Source organism: Oncorhynchus gorbuscha, linkage group LG13 (genome assembly GCF_021184085.1).
Source record: "Oncorhynchus gorbuscha isolate QuinsamMale2020 ecotype Even-year linkage group LG13, OgorEven_v1.0, whole genome shotgun sequence".
Taxonomy (NCBI): domain Eukaryota; kingdom Metazoa; phylum Chordata; class Actinopteri; order Salmoniformes; family Salmonidae; genus Oncorhynchus; species Oncorhynchus gorbuscha.
The window spans coordinates 30,790,546-30,810,302 of record NC_060185.1 but is presented as its reverse complement, the minus strand read 5'-3'; the positions used below and the strand labels follow the sequence as shown (position 1 = coordinate 30,810,302).

Below are 19,757 nucleotides of genomic sequence, written 5' to 3'. Positions count from 1 at the left end.
CTGCATGTTTAGACTGAAATGATCCCCTTTAGACAGTGAAGGCAAACACATGAACTGTCAATAATACCTCTTTAATATTAGAAATAAACTCCAGGCTGTCTCTTGACAAACAGAAACCTTGAGACAATTTTCATTTAATACAAGCATAATGGTTCAATAGATCTCACCTACAGTAAACATTATCAGCAGCATCATCATACACAAGACAGGAAAACTTCTCTCCAGGTCATCTTGTCAAAATCTTCACAGTGGGTCATTGTCCTCCAAACTCAGGACAAATTCAAATTCCTCTGAGTGAAAAAATTAAAAAGGTATGATTTTACGTACACAAACGCTTTGTAAACCATGATGTGGCAATTTGACAACCATATTACCCAGTGTCACTGATCTCCACGTACCACTGGTGAGGGGCTGGACAGACAGCCTGGCCCTGGTGAAGAGAGCCATGCCATTCAGGGACCCGCCTTTGGCCTTGTGCTGCAGGTGGATCTTCTTCAACTCAGACAGAGGAATGAAGCGCTTCAACATCCTCTCAAACTGGACATCAACCTGGCAGTCAAACATGAAACAAGCCAGCAGAGCACTAGTACAGTTTAAATTGGATTGCGATAAAAAGCCTGTATCCTTACCAGTGATGTATCTTGATCTCAAGCCATTTGGAACACAAACAAATGTGAACATGAAACCATTCATACCATACTCCATTTGGGGTTGTCTGCCTTGCTGGAGGCGTCGTAATGGACATCTTTCTTGTCAAACTGAGTGTGGTCCACATAGGACTCCTTTACAATCTGGAAAAGAGAAAGCAGGTGAGAGGCACCATACCTGAAACACAGTGTATATTACCAACAGAAATAAAAACAGGCTCACCTTCATAACTCCAGCTATTCCAGGCTCCTTGCAGTTGCTGTGGTAGAAGAATGCATGCTGCCCCTCTTTCATGTCTCGCATGAAGTTACGGGCTTGATAGTTCCGAACACCATCCCAACACCCAGTTTGGTTGGGAAGAGTCTTCAGATCCTCGATCCCAAACTGTGACATAGTAAGTAAGCCATAAGGACCCATAGGACAGGAGCCCATCTCTTGTTTCTGTATATCGTTAGGCAGCTTGATGTATAAGTATACACCCAGAATAGGATGCTAGTCTGTCACAGGGAATTACTCCCAATCCATTCCATTTATGCTGAAAGTTAAACAGATGCCTCGGGTCCCATTTTTTGAACCCCCAACTTTCCAATCTAAGGTTGGACACATTAACCACAAAGCCTCTGAGTTGGTAACAATTGTGACATGGAATAGCCTAGATATAATTTCTCCTGAACAAGACATCACTATTGAGCAACAACAGGTCTTGGCACAGATGACACCATCCTATTATTAAGCAGAATAGAATACCTTGACATCTATGCCATTTTCCAAGCGGCTCTCTGGCTCTGACTTCATCAGCCAGTGACAATACTGTGGTTGTACAGGGGATTTTTTTGCCTTTGAACTCTCCTGTTTTCCAGTCTTTCCAGAACCTTTCCTCTTCCCCCTGACTGCCTGACCAACCTCCAATGGGGAGTCCTCACTGTGGGCATTAGTTTTTGTCTCTTCATCGTTGCCTGGGTAATACATGCACTTATTAATAGCCATTCTAAAATCAAATCATTGTGGTAGTAAAGTGAGTGTGAAACAGTGTCAGGGATGTTGAAAAACATTGCAATGGCATGTCATTCAGTGCACAGAAATGTGAACGCTTTTACTTACTGGATTGTAGTGTTCTTGTGGTTCCACGGGTTCTCATTTTAGGTGCCATGCCTGAGAGATGAAGCAATAGTGGTTGGTTTGGAAGAACTAGAATCTTCAAGTCCCATTCCAATGATATCTAACCATTGGTGCGTGACAGTAGGTGACATTTGATTTACAATTTTAAAAAAATAACTTGTTTCATTAAATCAGTTAATTATGCGAAGGGTTGCATTGTTACTTACTGGTACGTTATAACGATGCAAATCGAAGTGGTCGGAACCATAAAACTCAGAACACTGCAAAAAGAAGGACTGAATGACGAAGAACTCCCGCGCTGGTGGCTTACGTCAAAGGCATATGCAGTAGAAACTATTTTAGTTTTAGTTTGTTTATCTGTTTATGCCCCCTTAATGTATCTGGTTTAGGCAAACAATCGACCTTAAGTTATATTTTAATTAAATAACGAGAAAAATGTGCCCTTTCCTGAAAAAGTATAGAAGAAAACTAAGCAAGCAACCCAATATAACAACTACACGTATCTTGCGTAATGGAACTACATTTCCCTACAGCAGCAGCGTGATATAACCAATAACCAACATGGCCATGGGGACGTTATCGAGAGTTGTCAGACTGAGTTCATGCATCGGCAGAAGTCGGCGGTTAATATTTAACAGCACACAGAGACGAGGAATCGCTTCGTGTATTGACCGTAAGCATTTTTGGTTTCCAAATCGTTGGTAGAGTAATTCCAGACTTGCACTACTAACCATCTGACGCATTAGCTTAGTTGGGATGAGCTGAATAGCTATCTAAACTAGCTAACGTTAGCTGAGTACTGTAACGTAAACTCACCCCATTCCGTACAAATGTGCGCAACCGCGACATTCAAACGAGGCTACAAAGAAAACTAATGGAACTGTGTTGACTTCAAAATCTGGGGTGTGAACTACGTTTATATTCATGCGTTGATCGACATGGTAATGGCTCTATAGTATTGGAGAAAAGTTGAAAACGGACCCTCCGTTACATCGTGACGTGTCATGCCATAACGTACATCACGCATAAAGCAACTATTTCTGTTTTACAATCTCTCTCCACCTGGTGTAGCACTTCTCTCATCGTTTAAAAACAAGAAATGGACAGTGACGGGGGTAAGGGGGGATACCTAGTCATATTTTGCGTTGTCACTCTAAGCATCAAGACTCAAAAAAACTGTTTACTTCTGAGGATCACTTTAGCACCGTCCTAAAAACCCGATTCAAATTCGACACAAACCTTCAAATAGGTATGTAATCACACATGATATGAACTTTTTATAGTGTTTTATTTACATTTTAGAGGCGATAAGGTGATAAGTTGGACAGATCTGGTGAAAAAAGCAATTTTCCCACACAACATCTCTCCTTCTTACGATCACGCATTTGTTTCGCTTCCCCACCCGCCCCTTAAAAAAAGATCCGACGGGGCTCATTGCCTGCTTGAATCATGCAGAAATGGGCAGTGTTTAGGTCATGTCACTTATTTTGTTGGAAAGGGGAGAACGTGTGCTTTACAATGGTATTGACATTACAGTTGATCTGGAAGTATTACGTTTTTTAGGCGCTAAAGTAAGGTCAATTGTACGGACCAGCAATGTATTCCTACTTAAGTACTAGCTAGTCATATTGACCAGTTATTAACGACAGACAGTAACAGCTAACGTTGTACTACCTAAGTAGCAATGTAACCTCTGGTGGTCAAGTTGTACTCAAACCTTATTTTGAAGCCAAAGTAGTCGTGTTGATACAGTATTTAAAAAAAATATATTTATTTAATGAAACCTGAAAATATTTTATTTTACACCATTGGCATTTCATCGATCTACAAGTTTTCACTTTGTACAATTGGCAAAAAAAACTTCCACAAAAACAAGGCAATACACCAAATGAATGTTCAGTTGCTCTGAGGGTTTCTTCCATGAAAACAGGTCCTAATATCCATTCAGTCAGTTGAGTTCATTAGTCCACACACCTTAACAATGTTCCTGAAGTTGTGGGTATACATTCTACTAGCTCTGCACCAATGATGTCATGGATGTGGTACTTGATCTGGAATTGAATCTGTGAGTTGGTCTGTCTCTCCTCCAGCCTTAAGACTAAGTTATATTTGGACGTCTTAACCATGCCCAGCACAACTTTACGACCCTGTAGTAGGTACTTGGTGAATCTGACAGTTGGGGATAGAGCTGCCAGCATCCCTGTCAGAACCCATGACTTCACCAGTTGCGTTCTCTGAGCCTGTGAAGAGAAACTCCTTGAGTATTTTGTATTTGTTGAAGCTCATATTGTTGCAGAAGGGCAGCACTTTCACCAGGATCTTCTCTACTGTGCCCAGAGTCCAACTCCCCTACTCTCTGGCCAGGACTTTAGCCTTGTAGTCTGCAGCGAACACCAACCCAAAGACCTCAGCATCAAAGCCCAGCTGGAACATCAACACCTCCCCTGTTCCCTCAAGTCACTCAGCTGCATGTGTAACGGATGTGAAACGGCTAGCTTAGTTAGCGGCGGTGCGTGCTAAATAGCGCTTCAATCAGTGAAGTCACTTGCTCTGAGACCTTGAAGTAGTAGTTCCCCTTGCTCTGTAAGGGCTGCGGCTTTTGTGGAGCGATGGGTAACGATGCTTCGTGGGTGACTGTTGTTGATGTGTGCAGAGGGTCCCTGGTTCGCCCCCGGGTATGGGCGATTGGACGGTCTAAAGTTATACTGTCACACATGTCCACTTGGGTCCAACTATTGTGTATAGTTGGTGTTTTAGGACAATTTGTGGAAGGGCGTCATTGAAGAGTTTGCGTGAGAATAATGTTATAAGGTCTTGCAGGTCCAGTGGTCCCTCTTCTCCATTGTTGGCAGCACCAAACTGCTTCTCATTGCCAACTCTTTAATTTCTTCACTTTAAACGTGTCTGGGATAAGGCCCTGTTTTCTGTTCATAACTGACATAAAGTAATCATTGCTGTAGCAACTCCTCGTCAAACAAGATTTTCAAATTGTTTTTGTGTCGATGTATTTTAACCGTATGAATTTTGAGATTGCATGCTGGTGTACAGGCAGGCCTGCTTGAGGACAGCCACTTGATTTGTATTGGTCAGCCATGGCTCCGTTCGACCTCTCTGAGGCAGGGGTGTGTGTACTATGCCCCTGCCTTTTTTATTTCACCTTTATGTAACCAGGTAGGCCAGTTGAGAACAAGTTCCCATTTACAACTGCAACCTGGCCAAGATAAAGCAAAGCAGTGCAACAAAAACAACAGAGTTACACATAAACAAACGTACAGTCAATAACACAATAGGAAAATCTGTATACAGTGTGTGCCAATGTAGAAGAGTAGGGAGGTAAAGCAATAAATAGGCCATGGAGACAAAATAATTAGAATTTAGTATCAATACTGGAGTGATAATGTGCAGATGATGATGTGCAAGTAGAGATACTGGGATGCAAAAGAGATCGGTAAGCTGCTCTGACAGCTGATGCTTAGAGAGGGAGATATGTCTCCAGCTTCATTGAATTTTGAAATTAGTTCTAGCCATTGGCAGCAGAGAACTGGAAGGAAAGACGGCCAAAGCAAATGTTGGCTTTGGGGGTGACTAGTGAAATATACCTGCTTTAGCGTGTGCTACGGGTGGGTGTTGCTATGATGACCAGTGAGCTGAGATAAGGCGGGGCTTTACCTAGCATAGACTTATAGATGACCTGGAGCCAGTGGGTTTAATGATAAATACGTAGTGAGGGCCAGCCAACGTGAGCATACAGGTCACAGTGGTGGGTAGTATATGGGGCTTTGGTGACAAAACAGATGGCACTGTGATAGACTACATCCAGTTTACTGAGTAGTGTTGGAGGCTATTTTGTAAATGACATCGCTGAAGTCAAGGATCGGTAGAATAGTCAGTTCTACGAGGGTATGTTTGGCAGCATGAGTGAAGGAGGCTTTGTTGCGAAATAGGAAGCCGATTCTAGATTTAATTTAGGATTGGAGATGTTTTGATATGAGTCTGGAAGGACAGTTTACAGTCTAACCAGAAACCTAGGTATTTGTAGTTTTACACATATTCTAAGTCAGAACCGTCCAGAGTAGTGATGCTAGTCAGGTGGGAGGGTGCGGGCAGCAATCGGTTGAAGAGCATGCACTTAGTTTTACTTGAATTTAAAAGCAGTTGGAGGCCTCGGAAGGAGTTTTGTATGGCATTGAAGCTTGTTTTGAGGTTTGTTAGCACAGTGTCCAAAGAAGGGCCAGATGTATACAGAATGGTGTCGTCTGGGTAGAGGTGGATCAGAGAATCACCAGCAACGAGCGACATCATTGATATACAGTGGGGCAAAAAAGTATTTAGTCAGACACCAATTGTGCAAGTTCTCCCACTTAAAAAGATGAGGTCTGTAACTTTCATCATAGGTACACTGCAACTATGACAAACAAAATGAGAAAATAAAATCCAGAAAATCACATTGTAGGATTTTTAATGAATTTATTTGCAAATTATGGTGGAAAATAAGTATTTGGTCGATTTTTCTGGATTTTATTTTCTCATTTTGTTTGTCATAGTTGAAGTGTACCTATCATTAAAATTACAGGCCTCGTCTTTTTAAGTGGGAGAACTTGCACAATTGGTGGCTGACTAAATACTTTTTTGCCCCGTTGTATATAGAGAAAAGAGTCGGCCCGAGAATTGAACCCTGTGGCACACCCATAGACTGCTATAGGTCCGGACAACAGGCCCTCTGATTTGACACACTGAACTCTCTGAGAAATAGTTGGTGAACCAGGCGAGGCAGTAATTTGAGAAGCAGTCTTGAGGTGGCCTTCAGTCCCAGGGTTGCCATCTACAGCTAAAAAACAAACAAAAATTCAGCAAGAGAGGAGTTGCTATATTTATACAATAAAACCTTCTTCCATAATGTTATCGAGCCAATTAAGAAGGAATATCGTAGTAACTTTTATAACTACGTTTGAAGCAAAATTGGTAATAATTAGAGGTCGACCGATTTATGATTTTTCAACGCCGATACTGATTATTGGGGGACCAAAAAAGCCGATACCGATTAATCGGCCGATTTATAATAATAATAATATTTTTTTTTAAATAAATAAATACTAATAATTTAAAAAATAAATAAATCGTAATAATTAAAAAATATATAATAATAATAACTAAATAAAAAAATAAAAAAATGTAAAAAAAAAAATATATATATATATATAATAATTTTGTAATAATGACAATTACAACAATACTGAATGAACACTTTTAACTTAATATAATACATCAATAAAATCAATTTAGCCTCAAATAAATAATGAAACCTGTCCAATTTGGTTTAAATAATGCAAAAACAAAGTGTTGGAGAAGAAAGGTAAAGTGCAATATGTGCCATGTAAGAAAGCTGATGTTTAAGTTCCTTGCTCAGAACATGAGAACATATGAAAGCTGGTGGTTCCTTTTAACATTAGTCTTCAATATTCCCAGGTAAGAAGTTTTAGGTTGTAGTTATTATAGGAATTATAGGACTATTTCCCTCTATACCATTTGTATTTCATTAACCTTTGACTCTTGGATGTTCTTATAGGAACTTTAGTATTGCCAGTGTAACAGTATAGCTTCCGTCCCTCTCCTCGCTCCTCCCTGGGCTCGAACCAGGAACCCAACGACAACAGCCACCCTCGAAGCAACGTTACCCATGCAGAGCAAGGGAAACAACCACTGCAAGTCTAGGAGCGAATGACGTTTGAAATGCTATTAGCGCGCTATCTAGCCAGCCATTTCACTTCGGTTCCACCAGCCTCATCTCGGGAGTTGATAGGCTTGAAGTCATAAACAGCGCAATTCTTGACGCACAACAAAGAGCTGCTGGCAAAACGCACGCAAGTGCTGTTTGAATGACTGTTTACGTGCCTGCTTCTGCATACCACCGCTCAGTCAGAGAATTAGATGGTTAAATGCTCAGTCAGATTATACGCAACGCAGAACATGCTAGATATCTAGTAATATCATGAACCATTTGTAGTTAACTATTGATTATGATTGATTGATTTGTTTTTTATAAGATAAGTTTAATGCTAGCTAGCAACTTACCTTGGCTTACTGCATTCGCATAACAGGCAGTCTCCTTGTGGAGTGCAACAAGAGGCAGGTCGTTATTGCGTTGGACTAGTTAATTAAATATATATATATGCCATTTAGCAGACGCTTTTATCCAAAGCGACTTACAGACATGTGTGCATACATTCTACGTATATTCTACGTATATAATTGTAAGGTTGCAAGTTTTGATCCACCGAGCTGACAAGGTGAAAATCTGTCGTTCTGCCCCTGTTACCCACCGTTCCTAGGCCGTCATTGAAAATACGAATGTGTTCTTAACTGACTTGCCTAGTTAAATAAAGATGAGATAAAGGTGTAAAAAAAAACAGGCAAAATCGGTTTCCAAAAATAATAAACTTGAAATCGTCCCTAATTAATCGGCCATTCCGATTTAATCGGTCGACCACTAATAATAATTGTGAGCTATGTATGACATGACAATTTGAAAAAGATAATTTGCCCTTAAACTCGCCAGATTTTTTTATCAATGGATGTCAATTTAACTAATTTGACTGCTATGATAAGGCACAAGGCGGAATGGTATATGGCCAATATACCATGGGCTGTTCTTAAGCATGACTCTACACGGAGTGCTTGGATACATTTGTTAGCCTTGGTATATTGGCCGTATACCACAAACCCCTGGGGTGCGTTATTGCTATTACAAACTGGTTACCATAATTGTATTTTTTTGTCATACCTGTGGTAGATGGTCTGATATACATTGCTCAAAAAAATAAAGGGAACACTAAAATAACACATCCTAGATCTGAATGAATGAAATATTCTTATTAAATACTTTTTTCTTCACATAGTTGAATGTGCTGACAACAAAATCACACAAAAATGATCAATGGAAATCAAATGTATCAACCCATGGAGGTCTGGATTTGGAGTCACACTCATAATTAAAGTGGAAAACCACACTACTGGCTGATCCAACTTTGATGTAATGTTCTTAAATCAAGTCAAAATGAGGCTCAGTAGTGTGTGTGGCCTCTACGTGCCTGTATGACCTCCCTACAACCCCTGGGCATGCTCCTGATAAGGTGTCAGATGGTCTCCTGAGGGATCTCCTCCCAGACCTGGACTAAAGCATCTGCCAACTCCTGGACAATCTGTGGTGCAACGGGGCGCTGGTGGATGGGGCGAGACATGTGCTCAATTGGATTCAGGTCTGGGGAACAGGCGGGCCAGTCCATAGCATCATAACCTTCCTCTTGCAGGAACTGCTGACACACTCCAGCCACATGACGTCTAGCATTGTCTTGCATTAGGAGGAACCCAGGGCCAACCGCACCAGCATATGGTCTCCCAAGGGGTCTGAGGATCTCATCTCGGTACCTAATGGCAGTCAGGCTACCTCTGGCGAGCACATGGAGGGCTGTGCGGCCCCCCCCAAAGAAATGCCACCCCACACCATGACTGACCCACCGCCAAATCAGTCGTGCTGGAGGATGTTGCAGGCAGCAGAACGTTCTCCACGGTGTCTCCAGACTGTCATGTCTGTCACGTGCTCAGTGTGAACCTGCTTTCACCTGTGAAGAGCACAGGGCGCTAGTGGAGAATTTGCCAATCTTGGTGTTCTCTGGCAAATGCCAAACGTCCTGCACGGTGTTGGGCTGTAAGCACAACCCCCACCTGTGGACGTCGGGCCCTCATACCACCCTCATGGAGTCTGTTTCTTACCGTTTGAGCAGACGCATGCACATTTGTGGCCTGCTGGAGGTCATTTTGCAGGGCAGTGCTCCTCCTGCTCCTCCTTGCACAAAGGCGGAGGTAGCGGTCCTGCTGCTGGGTTGTTGCCCTCCTACGGCCTCTTCCACGTCTCCTGATGTACTGGCCTGTCTCCTGGTAGCGCCTCCATGCTCTGGACACTACGCTGACAGACACAGCAAAACTTCTTGCCACAGCTCGCATTGAAATCAAATCAAATTTGATTTGTCACATACACATGGTTAGCAGATGTTAATGTGAGTGTAGCGAAATGCTTGTGCTTCTAGTTCCGACAATGCAGTGATAACCAACAAGTAATCTAACTAACAATTCCAAAACTACTGTCTTATACACAGTGTAAGGGGATAAAGAATATGTACATAAAGATATATGAATGAGTGATGGTACAGAGCAGCATAGGCAAGATACAGTAGATGGTATCGAGTACAGTATATACATATGAGATGAGTATGTAAACAAAGTGTATTACATAAGGATGCAGTAGATATAGAGTACAGTATATACGTATGCATATGAGATGAATAATGTAGGGTATGTAACATTATATTAGGTAGCATTGTTCAAAGTGGCTAGTGATATATTTTACATTTTCCATCAATTCCCATTATTAAAGTGGCTGGAGATGTGTCAGTGTGTTGGCAGCAGCCACTCAATGTTAGTGGTGGCTGTTTAACAGTCTGATGGCATTGAGATAGAAGCTGTTTTTCAGTCTCTCGGTCCCAGCTTTAATGCACCTGTACTGACCTCGCCTTCTGGATGATAGCGGGGTGAACAGGCAGTGGCTCAGGTGGTTGTTGTCCTTGATGATCTTTATGGCCTTCCTGTAGCATCGGGTGGTGTAGGTGTCCTGGAGGGCAGTTAGTTTGCCCCCGGTGATGCGTTGTGCAGACCTCACTACCCTCTGGAGAGCCTTAGGGTTGTAGGCGGAGCAGTTGCCGTACCAGGCGGTGATACAGCCCGCCAGGATGCTCTCGATTGTGCATCTGTAGAAGTTTGAGTGCTTTTGGTGACAAGCAGAATTTCTTCAGCCTCCTGAGGTTGAAGAGGCGCTGCTGCGCCTTCGTCACGATGCTGTCTGTGTGAGTGGACCAATTCAGTTTGTCTGTGATGTGTATGCCGAGGAACTTAAAACTTACTACCCTCTCCACCACTGTTCCATCGATGTGGATAGGGGGGTGTTCCCTCTGCTGTTTCCTGAAGTCCACAATCATCTCCTTAGTTTGTGCCATCCTGGATGAGCTGCACTACCTGAGCCACTTGTGTGGGTTGTAGACTCCGTCTCATGCTACCACTAGAGTGAAAGCACCGCCAGCATTCAAAAGTGACCAAAACATCAGCCAGGAAGCATAGGAACTGAGAAGTGGTCTGTGGTTATCACCTGCAGAACCACTCCTTTATTGGGGCGGTCTTGCTAATTGCCTATAATTTCCACCTGTTGTCTATCCCATTTGCACAACAGCATGTGACATTTATTGTCAGTGTTGCTTCCTAAGTGGACAGTTTGATTTCACAGAAGTGTGATTTGACTTGGAGTTACATTGTTGTTTAAGTGTTCCCTTTATTTTTTTGAGGTGTGTGTGTGTGTGTGTGTGTGTGTGTGTATTTATATATGCATGCTTGTCAACAACAGCCAATGTATATTTTTTTAAATTTATTTTCACCTGTAGCCTAATCAGACTACTATTAACATCAATCTAATGTGTTCTAACAACTGATCGGCAATTGCTAAATATATCACAGACAGTGTCACCAGCAAAGCACCATCACACCACCTCCTCCATGCTTCACGGTGGTAACCACACATGCAGAGTAGGCGAACGGAGACATGCCGGTTGGAATCAAAAATCTCAAATGTGGACTCGTCAGACCAAATGACAGATTTCCATCTGTCTAATGTCCATTGCTTGTGTTTCTTGGCCCAAGCAAGTCTCTTCTTATTGGTGTCCTTTAGTAGTGGTTTCTTTGCAGCAATTCGACCATGAAGGCGTGATTCACCCAGTCTCCTCTGAACAGTTGATGTTGAGATGTGTCTGTTACTTGAACTCTGAAGCATTTATTTGGGCTGCAATTTCTGAGGCTGGTAACTCTAATGAAATGCATTCCAGGTGACTACCTCCATGAAGCTGGTTCAGAGAATGCCAAGACTGTGCAAAGCTGTCATCAAGGCAAAGGGTGGTTACTTTGAAGAGTGTCAAATATAAAAAATATTTTGATTTGTTTAACACTTTTAGATTACTACATGATTCCGTATGTGTTATTTCATAGTTTTGTCATCACTATTATTCTACAAGGTAGAAAATATTAAAAACAAAGAAAAACCCTTGAATGAGTAAGTGTGTCCAAACTTTTTACTGGTACTGTATATATATTTTAAAGATAAATACCATGGTGGCTGCAGTGCAACTTAGAAATAGCCCAAAAACCTGCAACCTTCTAACAATACATTTTCACATGCGACATCGTTTTCAAAGTAGCCCAATTTGGCCAGAACATGGCAACACTGTTCTGGCCTGACCTACGTTGAGTTGGACGGATGTAAAGAAAGGGCGTGTCATGTTCTATGGTTGTTTGAACTTTTTCACATGAAGAGAAATAGTATGTTTAAAAGGATTCTGGTCATTTTTACCTGACTCTACAGTATTATCATTGTCATTATACCACTAGGCTTTATTCAGTATGTGCCATGCGTGACACTATTCTTAACTCCCTCCTTGCAGCTTCTCATGGCCTCAGTGATGAACAGAAGGAGTTTCAGAAGATGGCCTTTGACTTCGCAGCCCATGAAATGTCTCCACACATGGCCGAGTGGGATGAAAAGGTACTAACTACTGTGCAGTGCAGCTTGTTTAGCTAGATTTTTGAGCCACTTTAAAATCTGACTCCCTTTCAACCCATCCATATCAATGGAAGAAATGGAACGGTATCAAACATATGGAAACTACGTGATCAATGCCATTCCAATGACCCTGACTTCCTACAGCTCTTCCCACCAGCCTCCTCTGCAATCACTCATCCCCTTTTTGTGTAAGGGCATTTGTTTGAACGTAAAAGCATATATTTTTTTTATTGTTCAGGAAATCTTCCCGGTGGAGACCATGCGAAAGGCTGCCCAGCTGGGGTTTGGGGGGATCTATGTACAGCCGGAGGTGGGGGGATCTGGCCTGTCTCGCCTGGACACCTCTGTCATCTTTGAGGCGTTATCGACAGGCTGTGTCAGCACCACAGCCTACATCAGCATTCATAAGTAAGGCCTGGCCAATGCCAGCAATCACCACAACATTCAACCTCTCTACAGGGTCTGCTCAAGCGACCCCTGCCTTAAATTAATATCTAGTCAATTGCCTATAGGGGATTTTTGGTTATTATAGGATTATCATTTTTCAACGCCGATACCAATTATTGGAGGACCAACAAAAGCCGATACCGATTAATCAGCTGATTTTTATTTTTATAATTTGATTTATTTATATATATATATTTTATATTGACAATTACAACAATACTGAATGATCACTTATTTTAATATAATACCATGCTCAATTTGGTTTAAATAATGCAAAAAGTGTTGGAGAAGAAAGTAAAAGTGCAATATATGCCATGTAAAAAAGCTACTGTTTAAGTTCCTTGCTCAGAACATGAGAACATACAGTGGGGCAAAAAAGTATTTAGTCAGCCACCAATTGTGCAAGTTCTCCCACTTAAAAAGATGAGGCCTGATTTGCAAATAAATTCATTAAAAATCCTACAATGTGATTTTCTGGATATTTTTTTAGTTGAAGTGTACCTATGATGAAAATTACAGGTCTCATCTTTTTCAGTGGGAGAACTTGCACAATTGGTGGCTGACTAAATACTTTTTTGCCCCACTGTATGAAAGCTGGTGGTTCAGTATTCCCAGTTATTCAATATTCCCAGTTAGGTTTTAGGTTGTAGTTATTATAGGACTATTTCTCTCTATACCATTAGTATTTCATATACCTTTGACTTTTGGATGTATGCACACATGACTGTAAGTCGCTTTGGATAAAAGCGTCTGCTAAATGGCATATTATTATTTATTATTATTCTAATAGCCACTTTAGTATTGCCAGCCTAATCTCAGGAGTTGATAGGCTTGAACAACGCTGTGAGCAAGCATTGCTAAGAGCTGCCAGCAAACGCTCAGTCAGACTGCTCTATCAAATCATAGACTTAATTATAATATAAATCACATATGGTCAAATCCGGAAACTATCATTTCGAAAACAAAGCGTTTAATTCTTTCAGTGAAATACGGAACCGTTCCGTATTTTATCGAACGCAAGTGAAGTGACACAATTTCCCTCGCTAATATTGCCTGCTAACATTAATTTCTTTTAACTAAATATACAGGTTTAAAAAATATACTTCTGTGTATTGATTTCAAGAAAGGCATTGATGTTTATGGTTAGGTACATTCGTACAACGATTGTGCTTTTTTTCGCGAATGCGCTTAAATCATGGGGCGGCAGCGTAGCCTAGTGGTTAGAGCGTTGGACTAGTAACCGGAAGGTTGTGAGTTCAAACCCCCGAGCTGACAAGGTACAAATCTGTCATTCTGCCCCTGAACATGCAGTTAACCCACTGTTCCCAGGCCGTCATTGAAAATAAGAATGTTCTTAACTGACTTGTCTGGTTAAATAAAGGTTAAAACAAAAAAACAAAACAAAATCCCCCGTTTTGGCGAAGTAGGCTGTGATTCAAGGATAAATTAACAGGCACCGCATTGATTATATGCAACGCAGGGCAAGCTAGTTAACCAAGTAATATCATCAACCATGTGTAGTTAACTAGTGATTGTGAAGATGGATTGTTTTCATAAGATAAGTTTAATACTTGCTAGCAACTTACCATAGCTCCTTGCTGCACTCGTGTAACAGGTGGTCACCCTGCCATGCAGTTTCCTTGTGGAATGCAATGGGTGCCCAAAAAGGCCGATTTTACTTGAGTATGGGGTGTTCATTAATGGATGCTCATTTCTGTGCAGCATGTGTAACTGGATGATTGACACCTTCGGCAACACCGAGCAGAGGGAGAAGTTCTGCCCTGAGCTTTGTACGATGGACAAGTTTGCCTCTTATTGTCTCACTGAACCAGGTTGGTATTGTCTTCATCTTTCTAGTATATGGTAGTATGTCATGCATTGACACCATGAACCTGTGTAATGTGGTTATGAAGCAGTTTTATTTCTGAATCTGAATTTATTTTCTTTTTGTCTTATTGAATCTCATGTCACGTTTCAGGCAGTGGCAGTGATGCTGCTTCGTTACTCACTACTGCAAAGTTGGAAGGAGACCATTATATCCTCAATGGTTCCAAGGTACTGTTTTTAATTCATCTCCATACTATAGCTGATAGAATAAATTGTGATATAAAGTGGAAGTTCCCGTCTCACTCTGTGTCCTACTGCAGGCCTTCATCAGTGGAGGAGGAGACACCGACGTGTACATAGTAATGTGTCGGACGGGAGGGAAAGGTCCCAAGGGGATCTCCTGTGTGGTGGTGGAGAAAGACACTCCAGGACTCAGCTTTGGCAAGAAGGAGAAGAAGGTAGCTGGCATTTGATTGATGTCTTAAATTGGTAATTTTGAATACAATCATTGTCTTAAACTGTAAAGCAGGAACCTACAAACTTACATGGTCTGTAGACATGAGGACATTAACTAAGTGAAGCCATGTCCACCAGGGGCCATAGTTGAGTCCCTGAGGGATGCAGTGATTTTCCAACTGAGGCCTCCTCTCTCTCCAGGTGGGATGGAACTCTCAGCCAACTAGAGCAGTGATCTTAGAGGACTGCCACGTCCCAGTGACCAATCGGCTGGGTCAGGAGGGACAGGGCTTCAACATTGCTATGAGAGGCCTGAACGGAGGCAGGATCAATATTGGTGAGATGGCACCAGATTTACCTTTTGTTTCAATGGTTTGTTATTTGATGGCCATCTATATATTTTTCTCAAGTCGTTTTTGCTTAACCCATTTTATTCACAGGTTTTGAAAACACAACCAATGCTAGGGTGTCAGCTACATTAACTTTCATTGGGTTTATCTGCCTGCAGCCTCTTGTTCTCTTGGGGCGGCCCATGCATGTGTACAGCTGGCGAGAGATCACCTGCTAGTACGCAAGCAGTTTGGAGAGGCTCTCTCTAACAACCAGGTAAGCATCCCATCAAGTCTACGGCTTTGAATTGGGAAAGACCTTTAGTAATCCAATAGGATATTTGATTCTGGGTTCCTTCTGTAGTTCCTGCAGTTTAAGTTGGCAGAGATGGCAACCAAGCTAGTGGCATCACGTCTGTTGCTACGCGAGGCTGCCGTGGCACTGCAGGAGAGCAGGTCTGACGCTGTGTCCCTCTGCTCCATGGCCAAACTCTTTGTCACTGACGAGTGCTTCAACGTGAGTCAATATTATCTCTTAAAATGGTTCTTATAAAAATACTTATTTTAGTATTTACTGTAAAACCCTCCAATAGCTATTATCCTGGGCATGTATTTGCTTAAACTGCAGCAGACTTGTTTTGACATGCAAGGTTGAAATGCAGTGAAATTCCACTGCAGCAGACAGTACACGATTAATTATACTTTTTGGGGACCAGAGCTTATTATAGGCCAGTGTTTATTTGCTAAAATGTGAAACTATGCCCGGCCATTAAGAGACCAATGCTTGGAGACCCAACATTTAAGGGACGTTTTACAGTAAGTGGTCTCCTTTTGCACACTGCTAATGATGTCTATCAGATGTAGCTGGACAGCTCTCACACACAGGTATCTCTGCAATCAACAGATCTGTAACCAGGCACTCCAGATGCATGGTGGATACGGTTACCTCAAAGACTACGCTGTTCAACAGTTTGTCCGGGACATTCGAGTACACCAGATACTAGAGGGTATGTATACACTTTGCTTACCATGACAAAGCTGTCCTTCTGAAATTCTGCTTTGTAACAGGTGGTTCAGTATTTGAATGGTAACGCACACATCTATAAAATTAGGTATTGTTGCACTGACAAATTACTGACGTTTACCCTTTTTATACTTCCTTTCAGGAACAAATGAAGTGATGCGGATGATAATTGCCAGAAGTTTACTGTCAGAGTCTGGATAAATGTAATGCCATGGGCCATCCAAAATGGACTTTCTCCTGTCTTGAAGGGATGGTGGTGGCAGCCATCATGTGGCGTTTGACTGTGACTGGATCCCTCAAGTGTCTTTTAAAGGGGGAAAATACTATAGCAGTTTTGTTTGAGATTGCAAACAGGACAGGAAGACCTATTGACAGCATGGAATTAAATAATGTTAGGTGATTTAAGTAAGTTACTCATTGGAGATACAGTATGGAAGTGGAACCACGTTGGAAATGTAATATTTCTCCATGCTGTATTTTGTGGTGAAGCTTTTTGGTTGTCTTGCAATAAAAAAAACAATGCATCTATATATATTTTTTTACCTTCAATGACAGGTTTAACTGCCTGTTCAGGGGCAGAACGACAGATTTTTACCTTGACAGCTTGGGGATTTGAACTTACAACCTTTCGGTTACTAGTCCAACGCTCTAACCACGAGGCTACCCTTGCCGCCCCAGATGTATCAGATGGTTAGTTTGATATCGTGACTTTTCATGTGTATTCAGTTATGATAACATTTGAAACAGGAGCAAGTTTGGTTCTCATGATAATTCCAGTTTAATCCTAAAACAACTGTGGCGGGTTGGATAACTAAAGTTTCATGTATGGTGTGTGTACTATAATATTTGGTCATTTACACTCAATAAAACTGACAGCACTAGATAAGTTTAAATGTCAATGTTCTCAGCTGTGGTACTACATTACGATAAACCATGTTTAAAATGTTAAAACGGCTGCATTGGACCTTTGTACCTGTGATGCAAATTCTTTTTCGATGCTAAAAAAAAATCTCTTACACTGAATGGCCATGATCAATTTCACAGTATTATTCCAACCTCAGAACACAGGAAAATCACATGACTGCACTGGGCCTTTTGGAGTTAAGGGAAGAATATTTAAAGCCCAGAAATTGAACACAGCCTAGCATTATCAATGAATTATACATTCCAACTACCTAATTGAGATTATATTCTCAGTATACATGAATGTGAAAACCACAATATTCTGTAATATAAGTTCTTATTAGATACGTGTGCAAGTATATTTCAATACTGGAAATGTTTAAAATACCTGGATAGAACATGTATGGGAGGTTTTACTGGAGTTGTAACAACTCAACATGAACAGTTGGCCTGCGAAGACTGTCAAGGAGGACTAAGGGAGTGTGCTTTACTGTATATCAGGTATCTGCGTGTGTGCGACGTTAAATGTTTAACCCATCTACGGGAAGTGATGTGCATTCTTGAGCATGTTCTCGCCAGACAACACCTCCCTTATCAATAACTGGCATAACAATTTTACACAATGTATATAAGTCAAACCTGTCAAATACAGTGGAAAGCATTCATACCTTGACTTTTTCCACATTTTTGTTATGTTAGCCTTATTCTAAAATAGATTATTGTTCCCCCCCATATCAATCTACATACAATACCCCATAATGACAAAACAAAAACAGATTTTTAGAAATGTTTGCAAATGTATTGAAAAAAAAAAGAAAATCCATTTACAAGTAATTCAGCACCTTTGGCAGCGATTATAGTCTAGAGTCTTCTCGGGTATGACGCTACAAGCTTGGCACAATTGTATTTGGGCAGTTTCTCCCATTCTTGTATGCAGATCCTCTTAAGCTCTGTCAGGTTGGATGGGGAGCATCGCTGCACAGCTATTTTCAGGTCTCTCCAGAGATGTTAGATTGGGTTTAAGTCCAGGGTCTGGTTGGGCCACTCAAGGACATTCAGAGACTTGTCCCGAAGCCACTCCTGCATTGTCTTGGCTGTGTGCTTAGGGTCGTCGTTGTCCTGTTGAAACCTGAACAATCGCCTCAGTCTGAGGTCCTGAGCGCTCTGGAGGTTTTCATCAAGGATCTATGTACTTTGCTCTGTTCATCTATCCCTCGATCCTGACTAGTTTCCCAATCCCTGCCACTGAAAAACATCCCCACATCATGATGCTGCAATGACCATCCTACACCGTAGGGATGGTGCCAGGTTTCCTCCATATGTGACGCTTGGCATTCAGGCCAAATATTTCAATTTTGGTTTCATCAGAGAACCTGTTTTCTAATGGTCTGAGAGTCTTTAGGTACCTTTTGGCAAACTCCAAGTGGGCTGTTGTGCCTTTCACTGAAGAGTGGCTTCCGTCTGGCCACTCTACCATAAAGGCCTGATTGGTGGAGTGCTGCAGAGATGGGAGAACCTTCCAGAAGGACAACCATCTCCACAGAGGAACTCTGGAGCTTTGTCAGGGTGACCATCGGGTTCTTGGACACCTCCCTGACCAAGGCTGTTCTCCCCCTGCTTGCTCAGTTTGGCCAGGCGGCCAGCTCTAGGAAAAGTCTTGGTGGTTCCAAACGTCTTCCATTTAAGAATGATGGGGACCTTCAATGCTACAGAAATGTTTTTTTTTACCTACCCTTCCTCAGATCTGTCTCAACACAATCCTGTCTCAGAGCTCGAAGGACAATTCCTTCGACCTCATGGCTTGGTTTTTGCTCTGACATGCACTGTGAGACCTTATAAAGACAGGTGTGTGCCTTTCCAAATCATGTCCAATCAATTGAATTTACCACAAGTAATCATGTTGTAGAAACATCTTAAGAATGATCGATGGAACCTGAGCTCAATTTAGGGTCTCATAGCAAAGGGTTTGAGTACTTATATATAAGCCTTATAAGGTATTTATGTTTTTTTTTTATTATATACATTTGCAAAATTTCAAATCTGGGGTTTTGTGTGTAGATTTATGAGGATACTTTAGAATAAGGCTGTAACATAACAAAATGTGGAAAAGTGAATACTTTCCAAATGTACTGCATCTCGATTCAACAACGTCTTCGCAAACAACTTGCTAAAAAAGGGTGTTGGTATATGGTCAATATCCCAAGGCTAAGGGCTGTTCTTATGCAAAGTGGAGTGCCTGGCTATAGCCCTTAGCCATGGTATATTGGCCATATACCACAAACCCCCAAGGTGTCTTATTCCGATTATAAATTGGTTACCAACGTAATTAGAGCAGTAAAAATATATACGG

At 41.6% G+C, this 19,757-nt stretch overlaps 2 protein-coding genes and 1 pseudogene across 3 annotated transcripts; 1 reads left to right on the top strand and 2 right to left on the bottom strand.

Moving 5' to 3' along the window:
• Positions 1-52: 52 nt before the first annotated feature.
• Positions 53-2,655, bottom strand: thyn1 (thymocyte nuclear protein 1). Of its 2 annotated transcripts, XM_046294144.1 has the most exons (8): positions 2,584-2,630; positions 1,974-2,027; positions 1,750-1,800; positions 1,396-1,604; positions 871-1,032; positions 696-791; positions 399-549; positions 53-290 (listed from the first exon to the last, which is right to left on the bottom strand). In XM_046294144.1, exons 3-8 carry the CDS (start codon positions 1,796-1,798, stop codon positions 244-246), a joined length of 714 nt encoding a protein of 237 aa, XP_046150100.1. In that variant the 5' UTR covers positions 1,799-1,800; positions 1,974-2,027; positions 2,584-2,630; the 3' UTR covers positions 53-243. The 2 variants fall into 2 exon arrangements, with proteins under 2 accessions (XP_046150100.1, XP_046150099.1); XM_046294143.1 differs by having other exon boundaries at positions 1,974-2,655.
• On the top strand, positions 2,282-18,074 carry LOC123992706 (isobutyryl-CoA dehydrogenase, mitochondrial-like). Its single transcript, XM_046294141.1, has 11 exons — positions 2,282-2,440; positions 12,303-12,403; positions 12,660-12,829; positions 14,591-14,700; positions 14,847-14,923; positions 15,016-15,153; positions 15,353-15,488; positions 15,660-15,757; positions 15,845-15,997; positions 16,385-16,487; positions 16,647-18,074. Exons 1-11 carry the CDS (start codon positions 2,329-2,331, stop codon positions 16,703-16,705), a joined length of 1,257 nt encoding a protein of 418 aa, XP_046150097.1. The 5' UTR covers positions 2,282-2,328; the 3' UTR covers positions 16,706-18,074.
• LOC123993803 lies at positions 3,583-11,412 on the bottom strand (annotated as a pseudogene).
• Positions 18,075-19,757: the final 1,683 nt, after the last annotated feature.